Source organism: Otolemur garnettii, unplaced genomic scaffold, assembly GCF_000181295.1.
Source record: "Otolemur garnettii isolate 467f Iridium unplaced genomic scaffold, OtoGar3 scaffold00125, whole genome shotgun sequence".
Classification (NCBI taxonomy): Eukaryota; Metazoa; Chordata; class Mammalia; order Primates; family Galagidae; genus Otolemur; species Otolemur garnettii.
The window spans coordinates 323029-344401 of record NW_003852520.1 but is presented as its reverse complement, the minus strand read 5'-3'; the positions used below and the strand labels follow the sequence as shown (position 1 = coordinate 344401).

Sequence of the window (21373 nt, the reverse complement as noted above, 5' to 3'; positions counted from 1 at the left end):
GGCTTCACATCAGAATTCTAACAAACCTTTAAAGATGAACTAGTACCTATATTACTTAACCTTTTCCAAAATATAGAAAAAGAAGGAATACTACCCAACACATTCTATGAAGCAAACATCACCTTGATCCCCAAACCATGAAAAGACCCAACAAGAAAAGAAAATTATAGCCCAATTATCACTAATGAATATTGATGTGAAAATATTCAACAAAATCCTAGCAAACAGAAGCCAGCAACACATCAAACAAATTATATACCATGACCAAGTGGGTTTTATCCCAGGGTCTCAAGGCTGGTTCAATATATGTAAATCTATAAATATAATTCATTGCATAAACAAAATAAAAAACAAAGACCATATGATTTTCTCAATTGATGCAGAAAAAGCTTTTGATAATATCTAGCATCCTTTCATGATCAGAACACTTTAAGAAAATTGGTATAGAAGGGACATTTCTTAAACTGATAGAGGCCATCTACAGCAAACCCACAGCCAATATCATATTGAATGGAGTTAAACTGAAATCATTTCCACTCAGATCAGGAACCAGGCAAGGGTGCCCATTGTTTCCACTGCTTTTCAACATTGTTATGAAAGTCTTAGCCATTGCAATTAGGCAAGAAAAGGTCATCAAGTGTATCCATATGGGGTCAGAGGAAATCAAACTTTCACTCTTAGATGATATGACTGTATATCTGGAGAACACCAGGGATTCTACCACAAAGCTCTTAGAAGTGATCAAGGAATACAGCAGTGTCTCAGGTTACAAAATCAGCACTCATACATCTGTAGCCTTTATATATACCAATAGTAGTCAAGCTGTAAAAACAGTCAAGGACTCTATTCTTTCCACAGTAGTGCCAAAGAAGATGAAATATTTGGGAGTTTACCTAATAAAAGACATGAAAGATATCTATAAAGAGAACTATGTAACTCTAAGAAAAGAAATAGCTGACAATGTTAACAAATGGAAAAACATACCATGCTCATGGCTGGGAAGAATCAACACTGTTAAAATGTCCATACTACCCAAAGCAATATATAATTTTAATTTAATCCCTATTAAAGCTCCACTGTCATACTTTAAAGAGCTTGAGAAAATAACACTTGGTTTTATATGGAATCAGAAAAAACCTTGAGTGGCCAAGACATTACTCAGAAATAAAAACAAAACAGGAGGAATCACACTACCAGACCTCAGACTATACTATAAATCAATAGTGATCAAAACAGCATGGTACTGGCACAAAAACAGACAGGTAGATGTATGGAATAGAATAGAGAACCAAGAGATGAACCCAGCTACTTACTGTTATTTGATCTTTGACAAGCCAATTAAAAACATTGAGGGGGGAAAAATTCCCTATTTAACAAATGGTGCTGGGTGAACTGGCTGGAAACCTGTAGAAGACTGAAACTGGACCCACACCTTTCACCACTAACTAAGATAGACTCTCACTGGATTAAAAATTTAAACTTAAGACATGAAAATATAAAAATACTAGAAGAAAGTGCAGGGAAAACATTTGAAAAAATCATCCTGGGCCAATATTTCATGACAAGGACCCCTTAGGCAATTGAAGCAGCATCAAAAATACACTACTGCACTAAAAAGCTTCTCCACAGCCAAGAACACAGTAAGTAAAGCAAGCAGACAGCCCTCAGAATGGGAGATTATGTCTCCGACAAAGGTTTAATAACCAGAATCCACAGAGAACTCAAACGTATTTTTAAGAAAAGAATAAGTGATCCCAACTCAGGGTGGGCAAGGGACTTGAAGAGAAACTTTTCTGAAGAAGACAGGTGCATGACCTACAGACATATGAAAAAATGTTCATCATCCTTAATCATGAGAGAAATGGAAATCAAAACCACTTTGAAATATCATCTAACTCCATTAAGATTGTCCATATCACAAAATTCCCAAAACAGATATGTTGGCATGAATGTGGAGAAAAGGGAATACTTCTGCACTGCTGGTGGGAATGCAAACTTATACGTTCCTTTTGGAAAGACGTTTGGAGATCACTTAGGGATCTAAAAATAGACCTGCCATTCAATCCTACAATTTCTCTGCTAGGTACATATGCAGAAGATCAAAAATCACTTTATAACAAAGATATTTGCACCAGTATGTTTATTGCAGCCCAATTCATAATTTCTAAGTCATGGAAGAAGTCCAAGTGCCCACTGACCCATGAATGGATTAATCAATTGTGGTATATATACACCACGGAATATTATGCAACCTTAAAGAAAGATGGAGACTTTACCTCTTTCATGTTTACATGGATGGAGCTGGAACATATTCTTCTTAGCAAAGTATCTCAAGAATAAAAGAAAAAGTATCCAATGTACTCAGACTTACTATGAAACCAATTTCATAAGAAAGCTATGACCCAATTATAGCCCAAGAAGAAGGGGAAAGAAGAGAGGGAGGAGAGAGGAGGGGGGGAGGAAGGGTGAAGGGAGGGTAATTGGTGTGAACACACCCATGGTGCATTTTACAAGGGTACATGTTAAATTTAGTAAGTGTAGAGTATAAATGTCTTAACATAATAACTAAGAAAATGCAGTGAAGGCTATGTTAACCAGTTTGATGAAAATATTTCAAATGGTATATAAAACCAGCACATTGTACCCCATGATTGCATTGATGTACACAGCTATGATTTAATAATAAAACTGAGAAGGCTGCCAAATGCCTATGAAGCTGCCCTGTAGAGGGTGTTACAAAGGCTGAGAAGTGTACGCAACAGAAAGGCACTTTTCACCTGGAAGGGGCTGGGGGAGGGCTGAGTCTCCTGGCCCAGAAGGGGCCCTCGGTGGGAAAGTCTAGCAGGCTATCTAGAAGCAGGAGCAAGTCTAGCCTGGAGGGGGGCCCTTCTCTAAGGTGTCCTTGAGGGCGACAAGGAAAGTCTGGCTCCTAAATCTTCCTGATTATCTGCACAAATTCCACCTTCAGTCATCTCATCCTTTTTGGGGGTCTGGAAAGGTTTTCAGCCTCCTTTGGATGAGGAATACCATCATTTATGAGGATTAGGAGATACTCAGCTGAGGACAAAACTTCACAGGAATGGGACTGAAGCCAAGTGTCCTGAGAGCAGGGAAAGGGGAGGGCGGACCACTTCTGGGAGGAGGGGCAGGGAGGTCACAGGTGGTGGTCACAGGAGAGCTTCACAAATCTGATGGGAGGCAGTCTCAGGGAACCCTAAACCATAGTTTTGCCAAAAGTTAAAAAAAAAAAATCCACATTTTTTTCCCCTTTTTCTAAAGTCTTTTTTTGGGGAGGAGGGTGGAAAGGGAAATGGTTCTTACTTTCTAAATTTGTTTATGTTCTTTTCATTAATTTACTTGGAAACTGTGGCATCTGCTTTCAGCAAATACAGATGTACTTAAGCTTTCCCCACATCCACACATTTCTTCAAAATCAAATATATTATCAGACTTAATATAATTATTCTAGAGCTGTGCCTGGTTTACTTTGGGCCTCTGCCCATTTATTCAAGGCCCTGAGTCTATAGGGACCCAATGTTATGTTAAAACCACCCAATAGAGACAGACAGTACTAAGGCCAGGTAGAAAAAAGTCAAAGAAAGTAAAAGAAGAAAACAGTCATCTACTATGTTTCCTTATACTATAGATTTCAACACACTTACCCCATTTGGACCGTTGATCCCAGAAATGAGGGTATGCAGTAGTCAGCAGCCGCCAGCGTGTATGGTGGGCGGGCAGCAGAGTCGTCCCAGTAAATGTCCTTCTTCATCTTGGGTAGGCTCATGTGCATTTCATCCACAGCTAAAAGAGAGACCTAAAATCAATGTGATAATGTTAGAATAACTCAGATACAACCATACAAAAAAAGAGAATTCCCAGTGGGTGGATGCATGGCGGAGAGGCCTGGGACGTGGCCTAAGTGAGTGAGTATATAGACTTCTATAGCTCACTCCTGTCACAACCAGAGCTACTGAAGAGTTGTGCCGTCATTTACTGTGCAAGAGTTTTGGCAATGAGGGTAAGTGGTGTGCCCGTGTGGAGCTGCTGCTCACTGGCAGGGAGGAAAGCCACTTCTTTCTTCTTTGCTCAGAGCTGCTGTCCTAGTGGCAGCCCCAACAGTACCCACTGCACCCCAGACAGAATAGAGGAAGCTGAGGCGTTTCAGCCTTCCAACCTGCTAACCCCATGAACACATTTTTACTTGTTAAAATGTAATCACTTCTTAAATGCCTTGGTTTCTTGTTTGTTTGCTTGGAAAAGCTTATCAACAAGTCCGCATGGCTTGAAGCTACAGTGATCTCTCCTCTTGGCTTTGAAAAATCTATGCACGAATAAAGTATTAATCCTTTGGGAACCCAATTTTGACAAGGAGTGAGTGACCAAGACCTTACACTTTCTCTCGACACAGACTGACGAGATCAACTGTGTAACGTTTGTGCTTATCTAAGAGCTGAGTCAGGGCTTGCAACAAGGGAGCAAGGTAAAGGCTCTTACTCCCTCTGTGGTTCCCAGGGAGAAGAATGGTCTGAGGAGTCTTGCTTGACATGAAAGCTCCCTTGTGCTGGCTGTTCATGAAAAGCCTTCTGGGACAGGGCTTTAGGTAAGGGCTGTGGGCCCAGGTGATGTGTTTCAGGAAGATTTGAGACACAGGCTGTCATGGCCCAGGCTCCCAGTGTCCAGCTACGGGACATTTGGCTGCTGAGGTGAGGTGACCTTGGGAATTCACATTTGTCACTGTCAACCTCTATGGGTGGCAACAGAAAACAAATTGAAGAATAAGTTAAATTATTTCTATGTACTCAGATGGACAGGCTGGGTAAAGTTAACAGAGAAACTTACAAACAAAATTGGCTCGAAATTCCACTTAAAAGGAACTAAATTTCACTGGGCCTGAGGTCTCAGGAGGACCTGGGATAACTTACGTACTGAACGGCCAAACCTCTTTCATTTGTGGCTAGGACTCAGAAGTCCAGGCTGCCTGTATCCAGGGTCTGTTTAGATTCCAAACATCATTAGTGATTTATTATTAATGTTTGTAAAGGAAAGAAAAGTTTTCCTAACCTGCAAATTTCTATCAATGCACCAGTTAGTTTCAAAATCATCATCATCTTCTCCAAAAGGATTGATGAGTTGCTCAGCTACCTGCAGGTGAGAACATGGAATAAATCTGTCATGATATCTGTGAAGACTGAGGACAGAGATTGAAACGATGCCGGTTTCACTCTCTGCCTCAGTTTGTCACTTTCATCATAGGAAGCCTAGCAGGGAGTGGATTGTTCTACAGACACAGATGCTTATCAGCAAGTGAGACTTGAGCCCCAAGTCACGAGGAGTGGGCACGCTTGCCGAAGGCACTTGCCCATCCCACTGGAGATAGAGCTGGTCCTGCCCGGGAGAAGCCGAGCACTGGTTAGGAGCCCAATACAGCCAGTGGATACAGAAGAAGCACAAACCCTGGGCGGGCACTGTGAGGGACGCACAGCCTGTACCTTTAAGGAGTTCTCAGGGCCCACATGATAAGACAAGTGTAGACAAGGAGAAGGGTAAGCAGAAAAGACTTACGTCACAGATTACAGAAAATAATATAAAGAGCTGCCACACTCATTGGACGTAACTGCTGAGTGAATGGGACAGAGAGCTGCTAAGTTACAGAGCTAGAAACTGAGGGTTACTTAGTTTTACCCTAAAGAATTGGCCCTTACCTAGTAAATTAGTTATCTTGCTTATTTAGGTAGCTTGCCATCACACATCTTCTAATATTTGGTCAATATGAAATATTCTTATCATGTTCCTGTATTAAATAGCTTTTTTGATGCAAGATTTATGTGTCAAATATGACTCACCTGTCATTCTCCTTTTTGAATAATTTCCTTTGATTTTTGTTATCTGGGCATCTGTGAGTGTACATGTGTGTGCATGTGTGTATGTGTGAGAGGGGAGAGAGGGAGATTTTCCATTGGGTCTAGATGGGAAGAAACATACAAGAATATAAAATAAAGGCACTATGTCGTTAGTCTCCAGAGTCTGGATATTCTAGATCCTGAGAATACTTAGGAGAAAATCTACATACTTACTTTGTAGGATTTAAGATAAGTTACTTAAAGCAGTTGTTTTCAACCTTGGCTACACACTAAAATTACCTCGGGGAGAGCTCTTAAAAATAAACAAAGGGTGACTGAGTCCATCCCCTAGGGACTCTGCTTTACCCAGTGTGAGGTTTACCCAGAGTTAGTACTGGGTAAAGTTCCCAGGAGATTTTAATGTGAGGCCTGGGTTAAGAACCTCTGACAGGGGTAGGCTGGGCTGTGCCCTGACTGAGTGAGCCTCACTGTGATATCCATCCCAATGTCCTTTATTGTGAGTTCCAAGGAGTTAGCCACCATTTCTTACCTGGTGTTTGGCTTAAACTAATTGGATTATTTAACTAGGTCCTGACAATATTTTTTGTTATATCCAGAGTTTTACTTTTATGGGATGAGTTTTGCATTTTTTAATAGGAATTTATATTTCTGAACTGACAATTTCCAAAGATATCCCTTACTCCATTGGAGGCTCCATTTCCAGCAAGAAACTGAGTAATATACTGTTCATAAAGTTAAGATGGCTTTTCTACACCTTGAAAAGATTTGTTCATGTCTGAGTTGTCATAATGGAGCAGCTGTTTAGATACTGAAACACAATCCCTGGTGTCTAGGTTTGCCGGTCTGTTAATGGAGCTAAGATCATGCCTTTTCATATTTTGCCTTTTAAAAATATTTTTATAAAGGAAGAGGATGTTAATATTTTAGAAAGCACATCAGAAGGAAAGAAACACTATTTACTCTTTTAGGCTGGTTAAGTACCTGGCGTGGTCACAAAGCAAAGAAAATAAAGCTTAGCACTACACAGGGCAAAGGAAAAAAAACCCAGAATGACTGAGCATTTGGGGCAATCGTGGCAATTGTATATGCACAAAGGTAAACTCTACTTTTTCCTCTAATGAGAAATGAAAACTATTAGTCGCTTTTGCTCTTTTTTGCTGTTAAATGGGTAAAAATAATTCAGAATCACTGTCATCGGGTTAAAAATACTTTTGCAATTTTTAAGGGACATGCCTTTCCTCTTTGTAGTATAATTTGAAATGTCAATTCATTTATTTTTCCTGGTTGAGATTCAAACCAGTGAAAGGAAAGGCTTCTCTGCAGCCTTTGATGGTGCCGACAGCATGTGGCTTTTTGGAAGGCCAAACTTTGAAAATTCTACTTTATTGGTGTCATCTTCATGCTATCATTAGTTTTCAGTTAACTTAATGAAACCATTGTCTTTGATTTTTTTTTTTTTCTATCACATGTGTCCCTTTTGGAAGTTTACAAAAGAGGTGGAGGAATCAGGCCTGTGAAATTCATACAGAGTCATCTGAGGAAGTTTGAGAGAAGTTGGGCGGGGGGAGTGGGAACACACAACATTCCACAATGGTAATTAGACAAGCTGTTCTCACTGGTTGGACCTGTTTTTAATTTCCTGGATTAAATCCAGTGCCATCATTAATCCTAGTGTTTCTAATTTTGATTCTGATGAATTTTTTCCCGAGTTTCAGTCTTGGTTTTGAAAATGGAAAGCATTTAATATTATGGGATAGTGAGTAGGATTTCAGGGAGTTGCAAGTAACTATTTACAGCGTTGAGCAGAACCAAGACACTACTACAACATGAGTGCTTGGAGGCTAAAATCTGATAGACAAGGCTTCTTGTTCACTCCTTTTTCTTTTTTTTGAGACAGAGTCTCACTATGTCGCCCTGGGTAGAGTGCTATGAGGTCACAGCTCACAGCAACCTCAAACTCCTGGGCTCAAGCGATTCTCCTGCTCAGCCTCCCGAGTAGCTGAGTCCCCAGGCGCCCACCACAACGCCGGGCTATCCCTCTTTTGTTGCAGTTGTCATTGTTGGTTTGCTGGCCCTGGCCGGGTTCAAACCCGTCACCTCCGATATGTGGCTGGCGCTGCAACCACCGAGCTATGGGGTCGAGCCCTTGCTCGCTCATTTTCACTCTGCCTACCTGCTTACTGTGGTATGAAATATGAAGGCGGGCACAGTCATACATTAGTTACGTATGGTAATCCTGTCGGGGGCACACTGAGACCTAACAGATCAACAGCCGCGACAGAGGACTCCTGTCCTCTCTGCACAGAGGAGCAGCTCCAGGTGCCGCAGCACTGCCTGGCGGGAAAGGAATCCCTTCCCGGAGCCATGGCGCGTTACCTCTGCCTTTGACCATTCATGAATGGTTTGCTAAAGACTCAGTGCAGGCTCAGGGCGGAGAGTTGGGAACTTGGCACATTTCAGCGGGGGGCTCGGGCTCTGGGACCGTGGGCTACCTTGAGCCATCCGGCATAGAAGAAGAACTGCAGCAGAGTGAAGATCGGGACGTAGAGGTCCAAGTCGTGCCCTGCGTAGCCTCTGCTGGGATCCAGAAACTGGCGTCCGATCAGGCACGTGAAGAAGAAGGCATAGACGGCCAGAGTGACCACCTGCAACCGAGAGACGGTGAGAGGGGCGCGGCGTCCCCGAGCTGCGGCCAGGAGGGGTCAGGGGGAGCGTCTGGTACCTGCGTGTAAACCAGCGGGATCCCCACCCAGTCATAGCCAAACAGGAGGCTGCACCAGGAGCGGAACCGGTTCATCTCCTAAACCAGAAACAGATCAGAAACGACTCAGTATCGAAAGGGACGGGCGCGGCAGCAGACGCTCCCTGAGGTTCAGAACGTGCCTTGTCTTTGACCAACGCGTTTGTGAACTGCTGGGACTGAATTTGTGAGTCTGGTAAGTTGGTTTCCAAGACTACTACAAAAGGAAAGTTCCAAAAATGACAAGCAAGGAACAGCATTGAAAATGGTGCGAAAAGGAGGAGGACATTTGGACATTATGCTTTTTAAAATATATATATTAAAATAAACCAGGACTTTGTAAAAATAGACCCCATATGTATATTGGTCCACAGTGGTGATGGGAAGGCAATAGTTAATATTTTACATAAGTAACTTTTAGCTATTTTGCTAAACAATGTGGAAAGCAAAAATTGTTTTGTTTCTCTGTTCTAAAAACAAGCTTATTATAGATCCTAGAAAAGAGATGTAACTACAACCTAAACCCTTCCCCTAACCAAGGAGGACGTTAGAACACTCAGTATGACAGAAAATCTCTCTCTGAAGCAGGAGGGTCGGGATCCTTCGTTTTTTTTTTTTTCTATTTTTCTCCATTGTATGTTAAGTCATTATCTAAAACTAGAAAGAAGAGTTCATATTAATTTGGGAGCTTTTAAAAAATCATTCACTATGGGCGGTGCCTGTGGCTGAAAGGAGTAGGGCGCCGGCCCCATCTGCCAGAGGTGGCGGGTTCAAACCCAGCCCCAGCCAAAAACTGGAAAAAAAAAAAAGAAAGAAAAATCATTCACTACTTTTAGCTTGATCCAGGCAGGAGATGTCATAGCACATATACATCCAGCCTTTACATGAATTCAGGGTTATTTTGTTTCAGAATAACACTGCTTTGTTTACTAGAGCATTTGAAAAGCTGGCTTACCCTCAGAATATTCCAATTTGGCATAAATGGCTGGGGAGGCTTATTCTCCTCTAGATTTTCTTCTAGGATCCTAGAGCCAGGGATGGCAAAGATGCTACGTGGGCACTGAATCCTTCAGAGCCCTGAGCAGGTCTTGGCTAATCAATCAAGGGACACGTTCTCATAGAGACTATTAAGAAGCCTTGTTCTATCTGAAACACTGCTGCCAAGGCTGAGTTCAACCTGTGTGCTGAGGGCTCTCCTGCAAGCCTGATCTTTCCAGTTCCTTTGGAAACAGGATTAAACAAAGCAGACTCCTTCTGGTCTGGCGTGTTATATGTAGGTTCCTCTTGGTCTCTAATTAGCATTTTTATTAATGGTTTATAGTGTACTTACAGTCATCAATGATTGCAGATCAACACTGTCTCGGATTCTACCTTCATTCCGGGCTTTAGTTGCAAGATTTCCAAACCAAACAAATGGAACCCAATATTTCAGATGAGGAGATTTGAGGTGGTTGAATAACTTCCTTTCATCTGCTGTCATAAAACCTTTACACAAAATAAAAATAGCTACAATATGCAGACTTAGTTTAGCATTAATACATTAGCAAATTCCAGTATCTCCTATATAAGCATATAACGGGGGGATAAAATAGCTACAATATGCAGACTTAGCCTTAATATATTAGCAAATTCCAGTATCTCTTATGTAAGCAAATATGGTCTGGGCAGAGTGGCTCATGCCTGTAATCCCAGCACTCTGTGAGGCTGAGGCAGGTAGACTGCTTGAGCTCAGGAGTTGAAGACTAGCCTGAGCAAGAACAGGACCCCTTCTCTACTAAAAACAGAAAAAACTAGCTGGGCGTGGTGGTGGGCACCTGTAGTCCCAGCTACTCGGGAAGCTGAGACAGGAGGATCACTCAAGAGTTTGAGGTGAGCTATGATGATGCCAAGGCACTCTACCTAGGGCGACAGAGTGAGATTCTGTCTCAAGAAAAAAAAAAAAAGAAATAGGAAATAAAGATTCTTGTCTCCAGTAGCGTATACTTGCATGAGAGATAAGAAATGCATGAGTGTGAGAGGGCATATACACGCACACCTGCGAGGATGCACACAAGTTATGCCCCAACACATGAGGCAGCGCAGTTCTGTGCCACAGTCCATGAGGCAGTCTCTGTTGGAGAAGGCGAGGGGGAAGGGAGGCCACGTGCCAGGGCACACTGTGTGCTGTGAGAGGATCTCAGGTATGCCACCAAAATGTTTAAAGACCTTTAATTAAATTATGTTTGAAAGAAGTTCAAAGCACAGTAAGCATGTTCTTTCTTTTACTCTTTTTGATCAACATAATTTAAGTGTACTGCGGAAGTTTAACTATAGGTTCAAATGTGCTATGAGATTAAAAAGATTGAAAAATACGAAAGTAAGGATTCATTCACTGTGAACTAGATCATTTGAGGAAGTTTATTCCTTGAGTTTTGGTTCATTCATCTAAAATTAGGAATGTTTATACTTAGAGTTGTTGGATTAAAAGAATAAAATATGATGATGTACATGAGCACAGGTGGATTCATACTACTTTTTCTTTCTTCTTTTTCTTCTTCTTCTTTATTTTAAATAAAGAACCGAAACTTGTTTCCTCATAGTTCTGGAAGCCAGGTTGCCCAAGATCAAGGCGGTGGAAAGTTCTGGGTGGTGTGATCTGGCCCTCTCTGCTTCCAAGATGGAAGAGCAGAGAGAAAGGCTATCCTAGCTCCAGAAGAGAGAGTGGATTCACCTTTCCTCTAGCTTCTTGTTCTATCTGGTTTCTCAGGGGAATGGATGGTGCCCGCTGGGTGACAGCAGCTCTTCCTTACTCAATCTACTTATTCAAAAGGGGGTCTCTTCCAGAAACTCCCTCACAGACACACCCAGAAACAATGATTTACTGGCTCTCTGGGTATTCCTTCATCTGGTCAAGTTGAATCCTAAAATGAACTATCTTCACATCTCTCTTCTTCACGGCCTCTCCTTTCAGAGTCTTATTTAATGGCGCCTTCTTCTATGAAGCCTTCCTTCTCTTCCCCCGGAGATTTCTCCTTGGTCAAGCTCTCACATGAGCGGCTCACATCTGTAATCCCAGCATTCTGGGAGGCTGAGGCAGGTGGATTGCCTGAGCTCACGGGTTCGAGACTAGCCTGAGCCAGAGTGAGACCTCGTCTCTAAAAAATAGCCAGGTGTTGTGTTTGGTACCTGTAGTCCCAGTTACTCAGGAAGCTGAGGCAAGAGAATAGCTTAAGCTCAAAAATTTGAGGTTGCTGTGAGCTATGAGGATGCCATGACACTCTACCCAGGGCTACAAAGTGAGACTCTGTCTCAAAAAAAAAAATAAAATAAAATAAAAAATAAAAAAGCTCTCACATGGTCCTCAGTCGTGGCTTGCATCATAGTAATATTATACTTAAATGTTTTCCCTACTATGACCCTTTTTGAAGGCATAGGGCGTATTCCTCTTCAAAGTCCCCACAGAATTTTGTGTGTACTTTTAAAGTTCTTCTTTAATGGCTTTGGTGTGTGTATAAAATGTGATTTGTGTGGGCTGGCATTGACCTCTCTGAGTCTAAGTTTTCTCAGCTGTAAAAGAGAGCTGATACTACCTACCTCGCAGGTGTTATAGAATTACCTGGAATTATCAACATACGTCAAATGCTAGCGTGAGGCCAGGTATGGTGGCTAGGCCTGTATCCCAGCACTCTGGGAGGCTGAGGTGAGGAGATAGCTTGAGCTCACAGGTTTGAGACCAGCCTGAGCAAGAGGGAGACCTCTGCCTCTAAAAATAGCTGGGCGTTCTGATAGTCCCAGCTATTCAGGAGGCTGAGCCAAGGGAATCACTTGAACTCAAGAGTGTGAGGTTACTGTGAGCTATGATGCCACTGCACTCTAACAAGGGTGACAAAGTGAGACTCTGTCTCAAAAAAAAAAAAATGCTAGCATGATGCCTGGCACACCCTTAGCACACAGTAAGGGCTAAGGCATGATGAATTATGGGAAGCTTCAGCTATCCTCTGCCTCTTCCTTCTTCCCTGAACACCAGAGAAAGAAGAAGTTTGAATAGAAGAGGAATAAGTTATTAGGTTTATTTAATTAGCAAACATTCATTGAATGTCTGCTATGCACAAGAGTTTGTTCACACAAAGATGGACTTTATTTATTTATTTTGAGACAGAATCTCACTCTCTCCTTTGGGTAGAGTGCTGTGGTGTCATAGCCCACAGCAACCTCAAACTCTTGGGGTCACGTGACCCTCTTGCCTCAGCCTCCTGAGTAGCTAGGACTATAGGCACCATGATAATGCCTGGCCACTTTTTCTGTTTTTAGTAGGGATGGGGTCTTGCCCTTGCTCAGGCTGCTCTTGATCTCCTGAGCTCAAGCAATCCACCAACCTTAGCCTTGCTAGGCGTAAGCCACCATACCCGGCCACCAAAGACACACTTTAAAAGCTTAAAGTTTATATAGGTTGGGCGTGATGGCTCATGCCTGTAATCCTAGTCACCTTGGAGGTGAAGGCAAGAGGATTATTTGAGGCCAAACATTTGAGACCAGCCTTAGCAAGAGTGAGACCCCAGCTCTACAAAAACAGAAAAATTAGCTGAGTGTGGTTAGTGCAGGCCTGTAGCTACTCTGGGAGGCAGTGGCAGGAGGATCACTCGTGCCCAAGAGTTTGAAGTTGTTGTGAGTTATGATCATAGCACTTGTCTCTAACCTGGGTGACAGAGTTGAGACTTAGTCTCAAAAAAAGAAAAAAAATCTTAAAGTTTACTTTTTAAACTTTTTCACTTTTTAAACCTTTTTTTTTTTTTTTTAGGTGTGCATCACTATGCCTGGAGTTTCTGTAGACATTGGGTTTTGCTATGTGGCCTAGGTTGATCTTGAACTCCTTGGCCTCAAGTGATCTTCTTGCCTTGACTTCCCAAAATACTGGGATTATAGGAGAGAGCCAGCAAACCCGGTCTTGTTTTAAAAAATTTTGATTGAAAGGCCAAGTGTGGTGCTCATGCCTGTAATCCTAACACTTTGGGAGGCTGATGCGGATGGATGGCCTGAGCTTAGGAGTTTGAGACCAGCCTGAGGAAGTGTGAGACCCCATCTCTAAAAATAGTCAGGTGTTGTGGTGGGCGCCTGTAGTCCCAGCTACTTGGGAGGCTGAGGCAAAAGAATCACTTAAGTTCAAGAGTTTGAGGTTGCTGTGAGCTATGATGCCACAGCACTCTACCAAGGGTGGCAAAGTGAGACTCTGTCTCAAAAAAATTTTTTTTGATTGAATAATTTAAATGATGCAAAACTCCAAAAGGGCAAAGGATTATTAACGGAGAAGCCTCTTTTTCTCAGCCACAAAATTTCCCTCCCTGGGGGAAATCTCTATAATGAACTTATTGTGTGTCTTTCCAGACAAATGTCATAAATTTTCACATAGGCTTATTCATTTTTAAACACAAATGACTTTATACTACATACATATTTGCCATTTGCTTCTATTTTTCAGTTTATCTTGGAGGTTTAAAAAAATTATATAGAGCAAGCAGCAGTATTCTTTTTTTTTTTTTTCAGAGACAGAGTATTATTGCCCTCAGTAGAGTGCTGTGGCATCACAGCTCACAGCAACTTCCAACTCCTGGGCTTAGGTGATTCTCTTGTCTCACCCCTCCACCCCGCCCCCACCCCCGCCCGGAGTAGCTGGGACTACAGGCACCCTCCATAATGCCTGGCTGTTTTTTTGTTGCAGTTTGGCTGGGGCTGGGCTTGAACCCTCGGTATATGGGGCCAGTGCCCTACCCACTGAGCCACAGGTGCCGCCCGGCAGTATTCTTTTTAATGGCTGCTCTCTCTATATTAATTAACCTACTAATTAACAGTTAATTGTATATAGTATTTTAACTACTTCCCTTCTGAATAGACATTTGAGCTGTTTTTAAAGTTTTTGCTTCTAAAAAGAATGCTGCAATGACTCCCCTTTCACTTTTTAAGTAGCTTTTAAATTTCAATTGTGATTTAATAGTGTTTTCTGAATTAACGCTTACTTTTTTTGCTGTTGTACCTACCCCTTTCGCTCTTTAAGTAGCTTTTAAATTTTTATTGTGATTTAATATAAATAGTGTTTTCTGAATTAAAGCTTATTTTTTTTTTGTTGTTGTTGATCAGGCCCAGGCAAGGCTCAAACTCACCACCTCGGGTGGGCGGGGGCAGTGTGCTAACCACTGAGCTATAGTGGGCTGCTTAAAGCTTTTTTTTTTTTTTTTTTAATTTTTTATTTTTGGCTAGGGCTGGGTTTGAACCCACCACCTCTGGTATATGGGGCCGGCGCCCTACTCCTTTGAGCCACAGCGTCACTCTGTTAAAGCTTATTTCTAAACTAGATTTTTATTAGGTATTAACTTTGAGTTATTTTTGTCTCAGAAATGCAATCATTTGTTCATGAAATTCTTGATGAAAATCAACTTTTGGTCTAATGTAACATATAAACTATGTTATACCTGCAATCAGTTAACAAATCTTCCTCCTTACCCTGTAAACCAAATTTAAGAGATGTTGTTAAGGTGCAACATGCAAAGGGGTTAAGGAAGAAACGAGATGTGCCCATTTTGAGAGTCATCAGTTCCTGATGCTCTAGAGTTACTGATCTTTGACCTGACCATTGTTTTAAAGAATAAGGTCCACAGACCATGGGTCTGAATCACTGGTGACACCTATTAAACAGGGAGAGGGCCAGCCCCACCCTGACCTGCTAAGTCAGACTCAGTGGGGCAGGAGTCCTCCAGCCAGGTCTGCACCTTAGAATCTCTTTTAGAACATACCAATGCCTAAATCTTAACCTTGGAGATTCTGATTCATTTGGTCTGGGATGAGGTTAGGCATCAGGACTTTTTTTTTTTTAGAGAGAGAGTCTCATTTTGTCACCCTCGGTAGAGTGCTGTAGCGTCACAGCTCACAGCAACCTTCAGCTCTTGGGCTTAGGTGATTCTCTTGTCTCAGCCTCCCAAGTAGCTGGGACTACAGGCACCCACCACAACGCCTGGCTATTTTTTGTTTGCAGTTTGGCTGGGGCTGGGTTTGAATCTGCCACCCTCAGTATATGGGGCCGGCGCCCTACTCACTGAGCCACAGAGGCCACCAGCATCAGCATTTTAAAATTTTTTTCCTGGATGACTTAACTGGATCCAAGCAATTGCATGTTTATGAAGCTCTGCAGAAAATTCTGACATAAAGCAGTATCTGCAAATTGCTGTTCCACTGAAGGAAGCTTCTGTTTATTTAGGATCTGGAAGGTTCTGTTTATTTAGGATCTGGAATAAACAAAATAACAACTACAAAGCCAATATTTACCAACAGGAGTTTAGTTATAGTCAATAGTCAGGCTATTTACACTAGGTTAGAAGGGTTGTGTCCACAGGTAGAGAACTGTATTGTCTCTGGAGGTAAAAATCAAACGAGCCTGGTCAATCTCTTCTGTTTCTCAGTGTGTCTCAAAGTTGTTTCATGATCCAGATAATCTGCTTTATTTTATTTTTAAGACTTGCAGAATATGATAAAGTCTTATTACAAGAAATTAATAGATGAACTTGACCTATCTTGGCTGTAGCCTATTCTCACACATTCCACATAAATTGTCTAGCAGTTATATTCTTGAGATCTATAAAACAATTTTCAAAAATAACCCCACTTACATACTGGCAGCAATCTCTGTCATTTGACCAAAGAATAACTTTGCCTTTGGTTATTTTTTATTCAGGAGTATGATCAAATTGTGCTAGCAAGTCTTTTCTTGGCTGTAAGCAGAAAGCCAATATGCAGAGAGGGTTTATTTAATGCAAATACTAAAGTAAAAGTTAGGCTCTTCCCTCCATGGGGACATCTATTGCTTGGAAGGGGGCACGTAGAGTGAGGAAAGCTGGTAGCTTTAAGTTTTCTGCCCAGATTTGCTAAGTGCTTTGCTGGGTGCTAAGAAGATGAATGATGAGTGAATCTGAGGTTGATGTGTCCTCCAGGAGGGCCCAGGCAGAGTGACTTTTGTCATTCTCTGCATGTCACACATCTTAGCCAAAGTAACCCTGTTTTTGGAAATCAAGTTGTTGGTCAATTGAATGGAAATCTAGATTGTTGGTCAAATCCATTCAAGGAATATATATTATGAAATAGAATGTTATTCTCATCAGCACTTCAAACCATTTTATACAGAGAATGATGATCTTTTTAAGAATATGGTCATTATCTTCACATCTAAGACAACATTTAATTACAGTTACTGAAGTGCTCCAGTTGGCCGTTCCTCCCGCCACCCAGTCTCCTTCCCATGCTTGCCCCCTGCCCTGTGTCCTCAGGCCCCTCTACACCCTGGCACTGTTATTCCGTCCTCCCACTGCGTCTGCCTGGTGCTTCCCTTACTGTCTCTTTTCCATCTGGCTGACTCAGCTCTGTTCAGCACTGTTCATATTGCTTATCCCCCAAATCCTCCTTCCTATTTCTAATCAGAGTGATACATCTATATTGAGACTTATGGGTTCACGTTTGCATTCACCTGCAACTCGAGTTGTGGTTTGATGGAATAGGCTCTGCTACCTTAAGGCAAAATTTTATTGCCCTAAAGCCACAGGATTAGTTGAAGTCATTGACAACAAGATTCCAGTTGGCACAGATTCTGCCTGCTGTACCGTTGGTCCTTTCCCCCTTGATTGAAGCAGATGTCTTTTGCCCTTAACAGACAGGATTTAAATGAAGCTCTATAGGCAGGAGAACTAAAAGCTCCCTGTCTCAAAGCTTGCCAGCAGAGTGGGTTTGGTGTCAGTTCCTGCTGAAAGAGAAAGCTGTGCATTCAGCATCTGAGTCCTCAGAGGGATGGCTTCTTCAGGAAGAGTGCAAGTTGCCTGCCTCTTTTTTATCTCTGTATTTTCCAAATGAATGGAATGAAGCACCAACTTCAGTTATAGCTGTCCTGTAAATGTGGTTGAAGAGGTTTAAAAATCCCAACCAATGGGGAGGCAAATGCAACTGAGAGAGGGGCAAAGTTGCAGAGTGACAGCCTTGTATAGGGAGGCACTCGGACATTCTTCCCCACCAACCATATGAAGATACCTGCAGTTCTCAAACAATGACTGGTCTTTCTCCATGATGTGCTCTGTGATAATTTAGTATCCTATCCTATTCTCCACTCCATTCCAGTACAAATGTTGGTTATAAGACTTTAAAATGATTTAAGAACCCAATAATGCCATAAGTCACAGTCTGAAAATCTTGAAACAGGATATGATCCAGTAAAATCAATTTCTGGGATAGCAATGAGGAATGAGACAGAGATATTTCTCTATTTTATTGCTATGAGAAAATGTCTCATCAGCCATATCCCTGTCCCTAAGTTAGTATCCCATGTGCTATTTCACTGCCTTCTATTTAATAACGAGACCATTTTATTTACACAAAACCAGTGCTCTTGACTCCTCATCTACACAGTGGTCCAGAATTGCATTTGCTCCTGGTTAACAATCCTGAGGCAATTTGCAGATAAAACTGGACAAATTAATGGACACATAGTATGTGTATGTTAGACGGGTCCGGGAGGCTTCAGAAACTCTTTTATTTTTTCTTTTAACTTTTTTTTTCTTTTTTCAGAAACTCTTGATGCCTGGGTCATACCGCATATGTATGTTAAGAAGATAGAGTCACATGCCAGCATTTCAGAAAGATCCCCAGTGACTCCAATTTGAGAAACAATTAGGGTCAAGTGCCCCAGTGCTGGCCATCTCAGCATTCCTATTCTTATTCAAACACCCTGAAGTACTTCTAGGGAGCCTGTGCATAGTGTGGATTCCCAGATCCTGAGAGCCTAGGCTGCCCAGCAAGCTGCAATTTAAATAAACACTGAAGGTGGTCTACACTCATACCTTGACAAACACTGAGAGCATAGCGCCTAGACAGAACTGTGTGGCAGCCTCCAGGCAGGGGCCAACTGAGCTGCAGCCCATGGCACTGATTCAGGGAGGGCTGGTTCTGCTGTGTGCTTTCTCCCCTGTGCAGAGCATAGGTGAATCAAGTTTCACTCACTGGATGACATTCTGTCTGTCCTGGGCTTATCATGTGAGAATACAGGGGCGACTGACTCAGCCTCTGAAAGTTCAGCCAGCAGAGGAAAAACTGGTACAGCCATGACTACCACTGTCCCCTCAGTCCTTTCTTCCATAACACAAGGTGGTGGGAGAGTTCAGAGACCAAGGAGCCCCAAAGCCAGGGAAGGCTTTGGGAAAAACAACGGTATACCCACAGCGGGAATACCAGCTAGGCAAAAGCCAATTGATTTTATGTATGTTCCTAAAATATTATATAAAATTCATTTGATTTTACACAGAGAACATCACATCACAGATTAAGTGATCTGTGTGTGCCAGGAACTCAAATGGGGCTAGACTCACAGCCAGTGCATCCAAAGTCAGAACACTTACCTCATCATTTACTTGACGAGGAGGGTTTGCTTAGTTATACCCATGTCTGTCAATCTTAGGTGTCACTATGGATTCCAACGGAGCTTCTCGAGTTGTAGAAGACCAAAAATCTCCATATTAAGATTCCAGAACTTTAAGAAAATTAAAGGGTGCCTTTTTCTCAAAGTTCACTGTTTGCTAACTACTCTTAAGAATTAGCAAACAGAAACTATGTACTTTAGAGAGCCAGAAATGCAAAGCAGAGATGAGAAGTTTAACTGTAAATATACTTGTGCTTGCCCTGATGATGATTAACGCAAGAAAAGATGTGTGTGACCTCTGCTGGCCCTTGAGGGCAGAGACCACACTTACTCACATCAGGCCTCACGCTCCGCGTCCAGCACACAGCACACACAAGGGCATGCCAGGTCTAGCATCACTTTGATAAATGTTTCTTTCGGAGGAATGTATGTAATTTCCTATCTTTGTGCTTCTGGAAGAACTATTTTCTCCTTCTGATATCTGTGAAGCAGGAGATAGATGTTTAGATTCAGTCTGAAACCACATTAAATGCACCCAATTAAGGTTATCTCTTGAATCAGCAAAGATCTAGAATCATGCTCCTGACTTGATGTGGAATGAGTGACATCTCTCAGGGCAGGTGATTGAAATGACTAGAATTTTCCAGGACAGGGAGGGGCCTAGCCAATAAAGCAAATTAACAGAGGCTGTATTGCAGATGCTCTAGCAATAACTCATCACAGACCCATTCAGGAACTCTTCAGCATTATTCTGAATTCAGTGGCTGTATTTCTATGTTCATATAAGCAGAAATAAAAACCTTTTTATTTTTGAGAAATCCAACCTGTAATATCAGATCATATCTATTTCTTTGGCAACATGCATTTTGATATTTTATTTCCCAGGATAATGTAACTTAAATGTCTAACTTAAAAGCAAGACAAGTTCAGGGACCACCACGTAAGTGACAGAGCTCATCCAGCTCCCGGGAAGGAACTTCTAGAAGGTCCAGAAGGAGGTGCTGGCTTCCCTCTCTCAGCCCCTCACTGTTTCCTCCCAGCCAGCGCTGAATCTACTAGGCACCAACCCTGCCTGAAACAAAAGCCAGAAGAAGCTGGAGGGAGACTCCCATGGCCTTAAAGCCCAGCTGCCTCAGAGCCCCCAGGAGTTTGTCAAACATGCTGATTGGTGGACCCTGCAGACCTACTGAATGAGAATCTTTGAGGGTGGGATCTGAATTTTTAGCAAAATTGATTTTAACAATATTCGATGCATGCTGAAGTTTGAGAACAAGTACTTTTCCTTACAGATGATTTTACATAAAGAACTCAACTGACAAGAAGGAGGCGGCATTACCCGTTTTGTTCCCAGCCCTGTGGAACCCCCAGTGCTTTGCTGACCAGCCCTCAGTGCCCTTGGGCAGCAGCAGGTGTCCTGGCTCTGGGCTCAGGGGATCTGCCAGATATTTTCCGGCGTCCCCAAGCTTCCTGTTCTTCCCAGAAACCTTGGCACAGGCAAAGGATAGCCAGGGAGTGGTGGAGGCATGTGCCCAGTTGGGAGAACTTGGACGCAGACTCATGTGCAGACTCTGAGTCAGCCCTCTCTGCTGGGGACGGAAGCAGGAAGTTCGGTGAGTCAGCACTGACCAGAGGGTGCTGGTCATGTGGCAGTTGGGAAGGACAGACCTGGACGTCTCTACCACCTTAGAGGATCATGGCTTGGAACCTTTACCTTACTGCCTAGTATATAAAACTCATTCCTGTGGGCACAAGCTGTGCTTTCCCTGCCTTTTGAGGAAAAAAAGCATAAGCCATGCTTCTCTTGCCTTTTGAGAAAAAATTTAGGGATTACCAAGAGCAACTGGGGCCTTTTAACTCCCCACACCCAGATAACCATGGGATGCTTGGGAAGGCATTTAGCCTCATCGGATCTCCTTAGATCTCTGCCTCCTTCAGCCACACCAAACAATGAAAACATTTAAGTCAAAACAATGCTTGTTCCATCCAGGCAAGCCTAATTCAAATCCCCTGGACAGTAGCCTGACTGGGCTGCTGTGCTGAATCTCCTCATTGTGATTCCAGAGCCTCTAGCATGGCTGAAACCTTGAATCTGCTCCTTCCTAATTATCACTATTATATTTTTTTTATTAATATGGTTTTTGTCAAAGGCTTTAACCTCAGGGTGAGAAAAAGGGTTTTAAAAATAAGCATCCCAGGAAAGACTCAGTACTTCTCAAATCTCAGTGTGTATACATATGAAAAAAGGACCACATTTAGGGTGGCACTTGTGGCTCAAAATAGGGTGCTGGCCCCATATGCCAGAGGTAGCGGGTTCAAACCCGGCCCCAGTCAAAAACTGCAAAAAAAAAAAAA

General features: G+C 42.4%; 1 protein-coding gene across 1 annotated transcript in view; it reads right to left on the bottom strand.

The window, feature by feature from the left end:
* The window catches only part of BEST3 (bestrophin 3), a 68178-nt gene that overhangs the window by 34467 nt on the left and 12338 nt on the right, over positions 1–21373 (bottom strand). Inside the window, exons 5-9 of the mRNA XM_023517927.1 lie at positions 9932–10086; positions 8584–8661; positions 8354–8506; positions 5062–5142; positions 3663–3814 (exon numbers count right to left, since the gene is read on the bottom strand). Of these exons, the coding sequence (XP_023373695.1) occupies positions 3663–3814; positions 5062–5142; positions 8354–8506; positions 8584–8661; positions 9932–10086 (619 nt within the window). The remainder of the gene's footprint in view (positions 1–3662; positions 3815–5061; positions 5143–8353; positions 8507–8583; positions 8662–9931; positions 10087–21373) is intronic.